Consider the following 15,323-nt stretch of genomic DNA (forward strand, 5'->3'; position numbering starts at 1 on the left):
TTATTTTTAAAAATATTAACTAACTTATTAAAAAATTTATTTGTCTATACTATTAATATTAAACTCAAATTTTTTTAGAAAATTCAATTTAATTGTTGATTTTTATTTTTCTTTTAAATTATTATTAGATTTTTATTTAATTTTAATTATTTTTTCTAATAAAATATTCTATTTTTAAAATATTTAATTTATTGAAGATACTATTGAGAATCATTAGAAATAGATCTCCAAATTACAATTTGAAGAATAGCCTTTAAAAAATTTAAGATATTTATATCATAATTATTTTGAAAATGTTACCATTTATTGCAATTTTTGAGTTAAAAAATTTCTGTAATTTAAAAAAAAATGTGAATAAACTATTATAGAAATTATTTAATCAATATAATATCTTATAATATATTTTAAATATAAAGATCTTAGAAACCTACAAACATACACTTTAATAGGCCATATTTACTAACAAAAGATATTTATATTTGATCCATTAAAGAAAAAATAAGTTGTGATTACAATATTTTTATTTCAAATTTTACTTCAATAAAAAATGATTTAAAAACATAAAATATTTATTTAATTTGATTGTCCCTCTTTATATCTACTTGTGAAGCTCTATTACTTCAAAAAAAAATAAATTTAGATTACTATTTTGATATTTAATTTTAAGCTCTTAAATTAAGCAGTATGTAGTATGTGTGAATGAAAAGATAAACTCAAATAAAAGGTTAAATATATATTAATAATTTTTTTTACTTTATTTTTTATTTATATTTTTAATTTAAATTAATATTATAAAATTATTTTTATTAATAAATTTTAAGATTTAAAAATACTTTATCATTATAAAAATAATATTCTAATTTTGTTTTTTATTTTATAAATTAAAATTTTGGTTTATCTACTAATTGGTTGTTATATTATTATCTATTCTATTAATTATTTTTTGTACAAAAAGTCTTAAGAATAGATAAAAATATTTACTTGAAAAATCTATAAATAGTAAAATATTACTTTTTTTGTTTATTAATTTATTTGTTGTAGTTGCATAGTTTATTACTTAATTTAAAATAGATAATCATTTTTTTCTGATCATTAGAAATTAAAAATACATTATTTTTAATGTAATAGACTACTTCTAAGATTTTCTTTAAAAAAGATATTCTGTTTTCTATCTTTTTTCAATAATTTAATTTTATTCATTTTAAATCACAAAATATTTTTAAAAATGACCGAAATTTAGCAGGTAAAAGCTTGATAAATTTAGATTAAATTGATTTAATTTTTAGATTATATTAGAAATCTCATCTTTTGAGGATATCCATAAGATATAAAATGATAAACCTTCATCTTTATCAGTTTATTTTGAGTAAAATTATATTGAAATAATATGATCTTAAAAATGTGTTAAGTACTCAATATTTAGGGCCTGAAAAGGTAACTGAGTTAAGCGGATTGATATAAGAATAAACATAGCTGAAAGATTTGACTTTAATTTTGAAGTAATTAAATATTTATTTACTTTTTTTATTTATTTATCTATCATTTTTAGTTATAATTAAATGGAAGACATAGGTGCAATTAAATTAGGGTAAAGTCTATCAAATTTAAAGGAACTACAAAATTTAAATTTACAACTAAGGTAAAAGTTAATATAAAGAAAATTAAAGATTTAAAGAAATAACTAATGTTTATAATTTAGAGGAAACCATATAGGAAATTAAGGAGCTATAGGTTTATCTGAAGGATTCAGTGAGTTGAAAAATCTTTAAAAATTAAATTTGAATATTGTGTAAACATCATTCATTCATTACATATAAAATTCTTTGCTAAATTAAATCTTTTAAAAATGCAGATAAAATGAAATTTAATAGGAGCAGTATTTTTGTTTGCTTTCAAGCTTATCAAAAATGATGAGATTAACAGAAATCAAAATTGTTTTATAGTATGCATTATAAGGTTTACATTCTTTAATTTAATCAATTTAATAAAAGAGAAATCAAAAGTGAAGGATGCAAAATTTTGTGCGAAGCTTTATAAAAGTGTAATCTTTTATAATCTCTTAATTTTGATCTTGTGTAAGCTCTTTGACAATAATTTTACTTTAATTTCATTATCATTTTGAAAAAAGATTTAATGGAATCGATTAAACTGGAGCTGCTTATATCGGATAAATGTTGACTCAGCTGCACTAACTGAAAAAAATTCAACTAAATTTGTTGTAATTATTATAAATAAATTAAATTTCAGCTTTTGTTTGCAATAGAAGAGATTTAATTTCCAAATTTTGTTAATAAAATTTGATTCTCAAATAGAAAGCAAAATTATTGCTAACATTACTTTATATTATGCTTCTTCCAATCACAATTATTTTCAAACTACTTTAACATAATAAAATAGCTTCAATCCAATAGCTAAGCAAGGTATGGAGCATATATTTGCTGGCTTGTCTGAATGCAAAGATTTAGAATATTTGTATTTGAATTTGTGGTAATTAGTTTATTTAACTCTATATTAATAATAATAAAATAAATTTTTAGTAACACTGGGGAAAAAGGAGAGGAAGGTGGAATAATTCTAGCAAAATATATAAATTTGTTTAGCAAATTAAAAATTTTATTTCTCTTAATATCGTAAAATTTTTTCTATTTTGATTGTTTTTTATTATTTTATTTAATTTTTAGAAGTTCTTTCATAAGAGACAAAGGCTATGAGGCACTCTAAGGGGCTATTTTAAATTTGAAATGTTTAAATAAATTGTATCTAGCTTTAGAGTAAATTTATTCACTTATTTAACTCTTTAAGAATATAATTTCTTGATAAAATATAGCAATAACCAAATAAATTAAAACAAAAAGAACAGCATTTTAAGTATATTCAAAAGAAAAAGCACAAAGTTAATAAAATTTGATGTATATATTTGATTCATAAATTATATAAAATATGTGTTTGCTTTTTGTTTGCTTGTTTAGTGTAAGACTTGTTTGATAAATGTAGTGCACTTATTAAAAACAACCTAATTTTATTTATTTATTTTTAACAAAATACTGTTCTGCCTCTTCAGTATTTTGATAGAAATTTTCTTTATTAGAAAGATTCAATTTTGAGAATTGTATTTTATTTTAATTTGTAAAAATTTTAGGTGAAATAATCTATTTATTTACTATTTAAAATTAGTAATCTATACTATTTTTAATAAGGATATATTTTAATTAAAAAACTTCATACAATAACTTACCTTTAATTTCTGATAAGTGTATTACTAATTTTTTTTGATGTGGATATAGATAAATCATCTTCAAAATAACACTTTTTATTGTGCAAATAAATGTATATATTTTTAAGTAAGTGTATTATTAAAACAAAAATAATTAGTATATAAACATTTAATTTTTGAATTTAATAAAAAATAAGATTTTCAAAACATTCAAATAAAATAAATACATAAAAATGAAAATTGAAAACTAATTTAAGTTATTTGACCTTGTTAAATTTAATGAGCTTAAGTCTTCTCTTCCTGAAGCGAAGTTAAGCTATTGTGAAAAACATAACAAAAGAATTTCTATAGTCAGTTTCTAAACAAACGAAAGTTAATCTCTGGAACTAAAACTTTGCTGCTAAGATTGTGACTTTGATGCTAAAAAATCGTACAATTTAAAAAAATATTTATCGAAATTGCTCGATGAAAGTGTTCAAGTAAATAAACTTCATAAAGAAGATCAATAGATAATATAAAAAGCTGAATAGCTTTAATCATAACTTACTAAAATGATGAATGACATAGATGAGGCAATGAACCATTTAATTTAATTGAAATAAAAAGCTTACAATTTAGCTTCTATAACTGAGAAAAAATTGTAATTAGCCAGCGCACCTCTAAAAAATACTTTATAAAATATTGAAAAAATTATAAATGAAAATTTTAATTTTCAAGAGTTATCTTAAAGTATTTCTCTATTAAACGAGAGATTTGTTTTTGATATAAGATCTTAAACAATTTAAACAAAATAAGTATGTGAGTTTTTAAATATTCAAGAACTTAGATCAATGTTCGAAACATGTAGGAATCAAGTCGAACTAATTAACTCTTTGGAATCTAAGTCAATAGGTATTCTTTATGTTTAATAATTTACTTTTTTTTAGAAATATATTTTTAAAGATTAAAAAGTCTTTTAAACAACTTTTGTTGTTACAGATAGAAACTAAATAGAAATTTATTTTTCTGATTTATAAAAATTAATTAAAGTTTTTTTTTACTGTTTTAAAAACTTTTATAAATGTTATTTACATATTAAAGGTTAATTTTATAAATTAAAAAGTTTATTCAAATAAATTACTCAAAGAAATTAGTACAAAATCATCTATTAGTACTGTCTAATCTTTAGAAGATCTTACCGTTGAGAGCATGACTACTAGCTGGGAAGCTGCAAACTCATTTCAACCTGTTAAGTAATTTGATGTAATTATCTTTATTAAATAATGTAAATAAAGCTAAATTTAATTTTATTAATAGGAAATTTGGAGGTGGGGGGAGCAGGAGTCTCTGTAACATTGTGTGGAAAAATCTCTTGTTGTAGGTTGCGTAAGATTTTCTTTTATTGCTTACATGGAATTAAAATTTAAATAACTAAAAATAGCTGAAAGAATTTAATCTGAAAAGACAATACTTAGAAAATCACATCCCATCTTAGAAATTGCTTGTAATTTATTTAATTCACATAAAGTAACCTAAAAATTATTATTTAAATATTAGTGTCATAGATGTTCTATTATTTATGAAAGGATTAAACAATCAATCAAACATTCTCTCTAAAGCAATTAAAAAAACCAATGATTCTCATATAACTTCAAAGAAAGTTATTCATAGACTTAGTTAAATAAGATTTCCATAAACAATAAATGTCTTTGAAATAAATATACTTTCAAAAAATCAAAAGAAAGCAAAGTAAACATATACCAGAAATAATTACCATTTACTAATTTATATTTAAAAAAAATCTAAAATCATATTCATTTAAACAATTTAAGAAACTCCTATAAAAAAATAGTAACCAATTATGACTAAATAATTTATAAAATATTCTATTAACAAAAGAAATTATATTTAAATAACAAAATTTTATTTATCATTATTAAAACTTACATATTCAATTTTATAATTTTAAATACATAAACATTTATATCAATTGTTAAGTATTCAAATAAATGACTTTTGTCAAATTATTAATTTTCTCTTTCAATTAAATATTTTATTTTTAAAAACAATTTCATTAAACCAAAACGTAAACCCAAAATAAATAATATTAAAAATAAAAGTTAAAATTAAATTTATATAAGAATTTTTAAATATTTTTTGAATTCTAGTTAAAATTCTAATTAATTTTGTCTTTTTAATTATCTTTTAAAAAATAATAGATATGATAAATTATAATTATTATTAATTCAGTAATAAAAACTAGAATTTATATAAAATAAGGAGTAATTAATAAAATCAAAAATTAAAATAAAAACATCCTCAAATTATAAAAATTAGAAGCATTTTCCAAATATAAAAGAAGAAATTTAAAATTGTATTCTATTGTTAAAGATATTTACTAGATTCTTGAAATAATGATATTTTTTTTAAATTAAGGATAGAATTTTTTTAAATTTCATAAAATGAACAAAATAAGATTAAAATGATAATAATTTAATATTTTAATTTCAGGATCTGCAATATATTATAAATAGTTTTTTAATTTTTTTAATTAATGTTAATTATTATAAAATGTTTAATAAAATTAAAAATTTATTAAGATAGTTATAAATATTATGTTCTTGGAATAAAGCTAATGGGTTTGATAATAATTAGAGATATTTTTAAAAAAAATAATAACTTGAATAAGTATTAAAATACCTTTTGGTTTATGCAAACCAGAATAAAAATAAAAAATGTTTATTTATTCATTTTTTTTGCATTAGATTCTAAATTTATTTTAATAAATATAAATATTCCTCCCCTCATTAGAGTTGAAAAATCTACTAAATAAAATTAATTTTTATCAAAATTAGTTTAATTACTACATTTTTTCAACATCTTAATCTATCATTCTTACTAAATTTTAAAGTATAGGTTTTAAAAAGAAATATTAAGATTTAATAAAGAGCGTTACACTAACTTTTTTGTGATATTTATTCATAAAAGTAAATTTGTAAATTGAAATTTGATAATAATTATAATTTTTTTTATTCTTTTTACCCAAATTAATTTGAAATAAAAGTAAATTAATTTTTTAATATACTTATAATTTATAAAATTTCCATAAATTAATAGCTATTAAATAATTTTGAAAAATAAATAATAAATGATATCCTAGTATTTTGACAATCTAGAAGAAGTAAATATTTATTTTTTTATAGGTTTTATTTAAATTTATTTATTAATAAAAAAAAGTTTATAAAATCTTCTCTTTAATCTCATTAGGTTCTCCACATTGCTCTGAGGTATATTAAATTATTAATAATATTATTAATTACTATTATTAATGTTTATTTAAATTTAATTTCAAATTATTTTTTAAAAAATTTTTTTTATAAATTCTCATTTAAATTCATTTTTATTAAAATCAATATTTTTTTTATTTAAACTTAATTTTCACTCAAATTTTATTTTGATTTTTAATTATTAATTTTTTATTATTTGATATTTTTTCTTCATTTTTTCCTTCTAACTAAATAATTAGCTATATTTTCTTGAATATTTAAAAAGGTATAGTTAAATGGGTGATGATAATGCTTCACGTTTAGGTTCTGGTTTAGGAAAGTGCATTAATCTCTCAAATGTGACTCTTGATCTTAGGTAAAAACAGTTTATTTTTTTGGGTTGTGATATTTTTTAGTAGAAAAATGAATTTAAAACATTATTACTCTTTAAATTTATTTATTAGCTTTTTATCTGGTTTATTTTTTTTATTTATTCTGTTGTGTGTGTGTGTATGTTTTTTTTGTTTTTTAATTTAATTCATTTTTTCTTTTTAAAATTTTTTTTTTATTTCATTTATTCTTCTTCCATATTTTGTCTTCATTTTTTCCTTTTAATAAAAAAAATATTTTTATATATATTTTCTTTAATATTTAAAAAGTCACAATTAAATTGGTGCAATTGGCACATTAGACTTAAGTTCTGCTTTAGTAAAATGCACTAATCTCTCAAATTTGACTCTTGATCTTAGGTAAAAACAATTTATTTGTTTTGGATTGTGATATTTTTTAATATAAAGTTAAATTTAAAACATTATAATTCTTTAAATATATTTATTAGACTATTATTAGCTTTTTATTTGGTTTATTATTATTTTTTTTTCTGCTTGTACTTTTTTTCTTTGTTAATTTAATTCATTTTTCATTTAAACTTTTGCTTTTATTATTAAATTAATTGATTTCTTTTTTTTATATTGCTAAATAATTAACTCTTTATTTTTTCATCAATATTAAAAAAGATCTAATCAAATTAATAATGAAGGTGCTTTAGGCTTAAGTTCTGATATAGGAAAGTGTACTAATCTATTAAATTTGACACTTGATATTGGGTATAAAATTTCATTTGTTTTGGATTGTGATATTTTTAATATAAAAATGAATTTAAAACTTCTTCTTTTTTATTAATTTAATTCATTATCTCATTTTCAACTTTTACTTTTATAATTAATTTCTTATTATTCCATATTTTGCCTTCATTTTTTTACTTCTAACTAAATAATTAATTATATACAATACTTAAAAAGGTATAATTAAATTGGTGATGAAAGTGCATCAGGCTTAGGTTCTGGTTTAGGAAAGTGTATTAATCTCTCAAATTTAACGCTTTTTCTTGAGTAGAAACAATTTATTTGTTTTTGATTGTGATATTTTTGAATATAAAAATAAATTTAAAACAAAATATCTTATTTATTTAATTTATTAGATTATTATTTGATTTATTTTTCTTTTAATTAAATATATTTTTTCTTTAAAATTTAAATAAGTTGGAATACTATTGGTGATGAAGGTATTATAGGCCTAGGTTCGGATTTTGAAAAGTACACTAAACTCTAAAATTTGACACTTGATCTTGGGTAAAAATAGTTTATTTATTTATTTTGGATTATGATATTTTTTAATAAAAATGAATTTATAACATTTACTAACTATTTTAATTTATTTATAAGCTTTTTATTTGAAAATTTTTTCTTTTTTTATTCTGCTTGCTTTTTATTAATCTATTTCTTATTATTTCATACATTTTCTTAGTTATTTCCTTCTAACTAAATAAATATGTAAATATTTTTTCTTCAATATTTAATAGGTCTAATTATATTGGCGATGAGGGTGCTTCTGGCTTAGTTTATGGTTTAGGAAAATGCACTAATCTCTCAAAATTAACGCTTTATCTTTGGTAATATCAGTTTGTTTGTTTTGTGTTATGAAAATATAAAAATGAATTCAAACAAAATAATTTTTGAATTTATTTGGTTTATTTTTCTTTTCATTTTTATTATGCAAATATTTTTATTTCTTTAAAATATAATATTTTTTTTAAAACTTTCTTTCTTTTAATTTTTTTAGTAATTTAAATTAATTTAAATTAAAAGTGGTAACGAAATTAATTAAGAATAATAATTGAAAGTAAAGTGTCTCAAATCAAAAAGATTAGTTGCCTTACAATTAGAAATTTGGTGATTAAAAAATGAATAAAAAAGAACGAATAAATATAAAAATATTTTAATATTATATAATATGTTTTATTTTATAATACTCTGTAATCAGATAATTTAACTTAAAAAAAGAGATAGTTTTATTATTATTCTTACATTTATAAATATCATATTTGGTAAGTTAATAGATCGCTTCTTAAATAAAGAAAATATAAAAACTAAATATACTTAAATATAGTAATTCCTCTAAACTCTACCCTGAGCTTTCACCCAAAATAATCAAAGCTTTTATTAATTGCTAGTATTTTGTGGTTTGGGTATTATTTATATTTGATATAAAAGCAAAAATAAATAAGTTATAGTAAATATTTATTTTATCAAGCCTTGATAATTTATTAGTAATAAATAAATAATAAATGTTACATAAATTACTAAAATATTAAATTGAAATATTTACCAACTTAATAACATTTTTAAATAAAAGAGTTTTGTTAATTTTCAGTTTTATACTTTCAATAAAGTAAGTTTTAAAACTTTAGTTTTTTTACTCCACTTTGGTTAAACTTGTTCTGTATCTATTTTGCAAGGAAGAGGCAAATCAAGTTTATATACTAAAGGAACTTCTAATTTAATTTTCTTTTCAGAAATATCAAGAATCATATCATCTATTGAGTTAGCTTTAAACAGTAAAAACTCCAAATAAATAGACTCAGTAAGCTCTTTGAGAGTATAAGAAGGTTTTTCAACTTATTCTTCTAATATCTATTTTGCAGTTTTTGGTACTTCTTTAGTTTCAATTTCTTAAATCAGTACTTTTTTAGGTTTTTATTTTTCATTTTTTTTTTCTTTATCTTCTTTACTTACTATTTTTAATCCGTCTAGAACTTATTCTTTTATCATCTCTTTTGATTTCTCATCTTCTAATTATCTTTTCTTTAAGTCATCAACATTTTAAATAGAATTGGCCTATGATTATTGTAAATTTTCGGATTAAGCTCCCTACTGCATTTATGACAAAGCAGCATTTTTTTTCATTTATATTTCTTGCTTGACCTTTTATAAATCAAATTATCTATCAGCTTCTGGCTCTAGCAAAATTGGAGGTATTTACCTCTATTTTTTATCAGCTAATTTAAATTTTTTAGACTTGTGTCTAACTACAGACATTTTAGATATTTAATAATGAATGATTTCATTATCTTCCATATAATTATATAGTTTTAATAATGGATTTCTATGTTCTTTTAAGCAGTTATTCATTTTTTCAATGACAAAAGTGACAAGCTATTCAGTCAAAGGAGGAGCTCCACTCATCATCTTGCATACTTCATCATTAATTACAAAATTATAAAAATAAACCATATTTCCTAAAGACTCGCTTTTCCTTTGCTCTGGTTCTTAAACTGAATAAGGAATTACTTTCCATTCCTCCATTTATTTGATAGATTCTATTTCTTTTCCTTAATCATTAATGGGAGCTCTAACTCTGTTACTCATTAAAACATTAATATAAATTTTAACTTCTTTATCTATTGATTTTTTTATGTCAGCAAGCTTCTTTTTTGAATCCTATCCTACAACTCTTAAAGACTATAGTTACAAATAATTAAGAAGAATATAAATATTTTTATCAATATATAAAAATAAAATTTTACTTCATAAAGAGGATGTTCTTCTTTTTTAAGCTTAAACGATTAGAGAGTAGCTTACATCTTGAGTAAAAAAGCAGGATCTGCATTAACCTTTAACTCTTTAATTTTCTCATCCTTTTCTTTTTTTATCTCTTCAAAACCATTTTGTAAATTATTTTTAACAAAGTTTTTATATCCCTCAGGATTACTTTCGCTTAAATCATCCAACATTTTCCAAATATTCTCTGCTTGCTTTAATTGATCGTTATTTAATCCTCCCATAGATCCTGCAATCTAATTAAGCAATCCTTTTCCTAAAGAACCGTCCATTTATTTATTGTTAGTTACTAAGCTAATTTATTTGTATAACTTGATCTTTATTTAATAATATCCAAATTCTAAATTTTTAAAATTATCAATTAATTAATTAATTTTTAAATTTATGCAAATTTAATTCTAAGTAAATTTTTAATTTAAATGCTTTAAATACAAAATTATTAATTTTTTAATGTAATAGTTTTATTTACGAATATTCTATAAAAAGTATGAATAATTTATACATTATTAAATACTAATATGAAAACCAAAAACTTCCGAATCAAATGATAAATTGATTTTTAGAAATAAATAATTAACATTAACATAATAATTTTTAATTATTTTATTAACTAAATGGTTTTATAATATTAATTTTTTTTTGAAGTTATTAAATTAAAAAAATAATGGCTATAAAAACTTCAATTTAAAAACATATTGAAATAGTAAAAATTTAGATTTACTAAAATAAATAGCTTAAAATATATTATAAAACTAAAATCAGTAAATTAATTTACATTAATCAGATGAAAACAAAAAAAGAAAAATTAAATAATATTAGCTAAGAAGTTTTTTTATTTTTTATTTTATTGAGACATTGACATAATACAGTTTATTAAACTCTAAAATAATAACTTTGTTTAAATAATAATAATCTAACATAAAATAATTAATTCAATAGTGCAAAAAATTTATTTATTTATTATTTTTTTATAAAATATCAAAGTTAATGACATTTTTTGATTGAGGATATAATTCTCTAATCAATTTTGCTTAAATTTGATTCACTAGAACATCTAGATAGAAATTCCTAGACAAAATCATTTTGGAATTTTTCTGATTATAAGATTGCCGTTTGTATTTCATAATAACTTAAATTTTTGCTTTATACTTAATTCAAAAAAAATTAAAATTAATTTTTATTTTATTTAAAAAATATAATAATTTACCATATTAATTGATATTACAATTAATGCTACTCAAATTTAATTCAAGAAAACTCGAAGAGCATCCTACTAGGTGAAGAGCTGCTAGTTAATCTTTTGTTAGTAGCATCATTATAGCTTTTTTTATCAATATTATATCTTTTATAAAATTAAAGATGTTCAAGTCTTTCCTTATTTAGTAATCAACTTTTTACACTTAATATTCTTTTGATGCTTGCATTTATTTTCTAAAAAATAATTATATTTATGAGTATTAAATATATTGAAATAACTTACTTTATTTTGTTTAAGTTTTATTGTATCTTGCTAAATGAATTAGAATCTTAAATGGCTTTTAAATTTTTCATAAGTTTCACATGCTCCTCACCCCCATCTAAAGCATTTTTATCTTTAGATAGAAAAATATTTTTTTCTTTAATTTTATTTGTTGCTGACTACTTCAAGGTTGCATTTAAAGTAACACTAAGAGGTAAATTCAGCTTTTATAGATCATTTTATTAATTAATCTATGATACTTAAATCATAGATTTTGGTTCTTAAAATTCAATATTCTTTGAATTTTACTTATTTTAGCTGTTTTGATTAAATATACTTTCTTCGTTAAAATCTTAAGGAATTGAATTATTAGATGTCTTAGTATTGCTTTAGAGAAATAATAAATTTTCTATATTTTCCTAGTTTGTATTATTAAATTATTCTAATTCAATAGCTGTTTTTTGCTTACTGTAAAATAGTGGAAGCGAAATTTTTTATTAATTCTATTATTATTTTTCATTATTTATTTCTTACAGATTTCTTTTAGGAGTTTGATCTTCAATTATAAATTAATCTTAATTTATTACAATTTCTTAATTTTCATTATTGAAGAAATAATTATTTGCCTTTAAAATTTACAAATAATTGTCTTGGTAAATATATTTAAGGAAGAGTATGAAAAAATCTTTATTAATGGAATTTTGTGAAACCATTCTACCAAAAGTTCCTATCAGCATTAATAAGGTAAAAATTCCACTTACAAGTGCAAGGATTTATGGTAAAGTAGGATATTGAATTTGGATATGCTAAATTATTTCATCTAACATTAATATTACTAAAGTGTATCCCCCAGCCCCAATTTACTAAAGAGCATATTATCTGTCAATATTTTAATCTGATTAAGAGTATTAAATTGGAGAAAAAAAGGTTGATTCTGATTGCACTATTAAACCTTATTTAATAGAAGTATTTTAATTTTATGTTTTCAGTTGAGTTACTATCTATTGGTTAGCTACTGTATAGACATAAGCATTCCTATAATTAATTTCTCTCCTTTAAGTAACTGTGTTATACTGAGAAGTATAGAGTTTAAGCCTTAATAAAGAGTTTATTCCATTCACCATTTTGTCAATTTCTGCTTGGCTTGCACAATTATCAGGGACATATGTCTTTAGTTTATCAATATCTAAACAACCATATGTCATTATCTGTATTGTAGATTTCCTATTCTAATTTGTATTGAGAAGCAGTGTATAATTTTACACACTTGTAAAATCTAAACATTTGAATCCTTAAAGATTAGAATTCGTGCAGTCAATCACATTTAGAGGTATGAATAAATTGAGATCAGAAGAAATATACTCAAAGAAGGCTAAATAAACAAAATAGGTCTTGTCTTAAGAGATTTACTGCTTAGAAGAATTATCCATCTCAAACCTAAATCCAACTAAATCACTGCTTAGGGGAGTCTCAATCAAAGTACGATTGATTAGGCTTTGTGATCTAAACACAGGATCTATTTAATTAGTAGCATATTACTAAATTATGTAAATAAAATATGACAATGTAGCAATTAAAACACCAAATGTAGTGATTGTCCCAAATAGAGTTCCTCTCTTCATTTATTAATTACCTGTGTTAAATGAGAACGGAGAAGAAAATAAATCTAATTTTGAAAAAATCATGTTTTAACTTAAATTGTTCTTCTTCTTCTTTATATTTTTTATTTGTATTTTTTTACTCTTTTTTATTGATGTTCTACCAAATTAATTAAGAATTTAAAATCAATTATTTCTTAATTACACTTTTACTCACTCAACATTAATTTTAAAAGCTTTTAACAATCAAAACAAAGATTTCAATTTTATAATTTATTTTATTAAATACTTTTCCAACATTCAAGCTATTCTTTGATCTTATTTAATTAATACTCATAAAATTGAATGGTAAATAATAAAAATAATTCCAAGACAACTAATACATAAAAATAGATAAATAAACAAATTCATAAAATATAGACTTCTTAATTAATATTATCAATTAATTATTATTCATAATCATTAAAGTGATAATTTTGATAAAAATAGAAGAACCTAATAAGTTTTTTAGAGTGTAAAAAATTTTTTTCTTTCTTCATTTACTGAGTATTTTTAATGAATATTTTAAAGTTAAATTAGCAATTACATGTGTGTTTTAAATTAGAATGAAGAGGAAGAAAGTTATATTAACTTTAAAAATTATTTCTAATTTTAAAGAATTGTATTTTTACATTTCTTATGTGATTACACTTTTTTACAAAGACTTTTTCAAACTAAAAATTTTTTATTAATTATTTCTAAATTACACTTTTTCTCATCCAATCTTAAAAAGCCTTAATAAATAAAATAAATATTTAAATTTCATAATTGAATTTATCAAATATTTATTCCAGCTTTCTAGTTTTTCTTTTATTTTTATCATTTAAACATCACTAAAGTTAATTATTAAATAGCAAAAATAATAAAAAAAATTTAAATCTATTGATGCATTAATCAAATAAATGTATTTAAGTTATTTAGACTTATAGATTGATATAAAAACCTATACTATTCTTAGAATAATAAATATTATTTTATAAATTAAAAGAAAATTTAAAAATAATAAAAAAATGTTTCGAAATTAGTTTCAAGCCTAAATAAACAAAAAAAATAAAAAAGTTTTAATCAAAGATTTAATTTTTTGAAGAGAAATCTAAATTTTTATAATTAAGCATTTAATCTTGAATTAAAAACATTTTTCATACATTTTAGTGAAAAAAATTAAATTCAAGAATAAATTAATTGATCATCTTTTTGAATATATAGGAAATATAAATAAAATTTAATAGATGGAGATCTTTTTTCCAACTGGTTAATTAGTTTGAAGATATCTAAAAGTTTTTTGATAATTACAACTAAATAATAATTAAGATGCTGACAAAATTGAGTTTATTTAAAATTTAGTAGCTTAATTAATTTTGAAATTAATCATTAAAAAAGAAATATATTTGATTTAAAAAATTAATTTTTTGTCTTTATAAATTTAAATTTTGATTGTTATCTTAAATATACGTTTGCTCTATTAAAATAAGGTCTAATTAATTAGTTATTTTGAAATATATTTTGGCTTTCAATTTTAAAAAATTAATTTTATTAATCATAACATATTATAAAAAAAAAGAATGGAATTTGATTTAAATTGTAAAATCTTAAGAAACCCAATAATTCATCAAAAACAAGTATTATTTTTATTTTATTAGTTAATTGATTAAAGAAAGCTTATTTTGTTAAGCAACTTTATTTTTTGATCACCAGATGGTCCCCTTAAATAAAAATAAATGAATTCTATAATTTTTATAGATTATTTCTCACTAAATATTTAATAATTTAAATATTATTTGGAAAATATTTGTTAAATACTAGAATAAATATACTTTTTCAGGTAATATTAATGATAGAATAATTTTATTGGGTAAATTTATTTTATTT

At 19.5% G+C, this 15,323-nt stretch overlaps 5 protein-coding genes across 5 annotated transcripts; 3 read left to right on the forward strand and 2 right to left on the reverse strand. All coding sequences in view use genetic code 6, as the record gives it.

The window, feature by feature from the left end:
• The first annotated feature begins 1,172 nt into the window (after positions 1–1,172).
• TTHERM_00722970 (hypothetical protein) lies at positions 1,173–3,012 on the forward strand. Its single transcript, XM_001031775.2, has 12 exons — positions 1,173–1,243; positions 1,287–1,366; positions 1,410–1,499; positions 1,550–1,639; positions 1,700–1,789; positions 1,853–1,942; positions 1,992–2,075; positions 2,129–2,218; positions 2,398–2,487; positions 2,538–2,630; positions 2,682–2,771; positions 2,828–3,012. Exons 1-12 carry the CDS (start codon positions 1,226–1,228, stop codon positions 2,919–2,921), a joined length of 999 nt encoding a protein of 332 aa, XP_001031775.2. The 5' UTR covers positions 1,173–1,225; the 3' UTR covers positions 2,922–3,012.
• A 435-nt stretch (positions 3,013–3,447) lies between these two features.
• On the forward strand, positions 3,448–4,831 carry TTHERM_00722980 (hypothetical protein; the record flags this gene model as incomplete). The annotated part of the gene is made up of 5 exons (XM_001031776.2): positions 3,448–4,105; positions 4,317–4,456; positions 4,511–4,579; positions 4,635–4,697; positions 4,751–4,831. 5 exons carry the CDS (start codon positions 3,448–3,450, stop codon positions 4,829–4,831), a joined length of 1,011 nt encoding a protein of 336 aa, XP_001031776.2.
• A 1,510-nt stretch (positions 4,832–6,341) lies between these two features.
• Positions 6,342–8,694, forward strand: TTHERM_000722981 (cyclic nucleotide-binding domain protein; the record flags this gene model as incomplete). Its single annotated transcript, XM_012800325.1, has 9 exons — positions 6,342–6,374; positions 6,431–6,480; positions 6,746–6,835; positions 7,119–7,208; positions 7,476–7,565; positions 7,761–7,850; positions 8,001–8,090; positions 8,321–8,410; positions 8,607–8,694. 9 exons carry the CDS (start codon positions 6,342–6,344, stop codon positions 8,692–8,694), a joined length of 711 nt encoding a protein of 236 aa, XP_012655779.1.
• A 473-nt stretch (positions 8,695–9,167) lies between these two features.
• On the reverse strand, positions 9,168–10,630 carry TTHERM_00722990 (pre-RNA processing PIH1/Nop17 protein; the record flags this gene model as incomplete). Its single annotated transcript, XM_001031777.2, has 2 exons — positions 9,168–10,259; positions 10,325–10,630. 2 exons carry the CDS (start codon positions 10,628–10,630, stop codon positions 9,168–9,170), a joined length of 1,398 nt encoding a protein of 465 aa, XP_001031777.2.
• A 706-nt stretch (positions 10,631–11,336) lies between these two features.
• Positions 11,337–13,502, reverse strand: TTHERM_00723000 (AMP-binding enzyme family protein; the record flags this gene model as incomplete). The annotated part of the gene is made up of 3 exons (XM_001031778.3): positions 11,337–11,506; positions 11,566–11,789; positions 11,839–13,502. 3 exons carry the CDS (start codon positions 13,500–13,502, stop codon positions 11,337–11,339), a joined length of 2,058 nt encoding a protein of 685 aa, XP_001031778.3.
• Between the last annotated feature and the right edge of the window lie 1,821 nt (positions 13,503–15,323).

Source organism: Tetrahymena thermophila, assembly GCF_000189635.1.
Source record: "Tetrahymena thermophila SB210 genomic scaffold scf_8254362, whole genome shotgun sequence".
Classification (NCBI taxonomy): Eukaryota; Ciliophora; class Oligohymenophorea; order Hymenostomatida; family Tetrahymenidae; genus Tetrahymena; species Tetrahymena thermophila.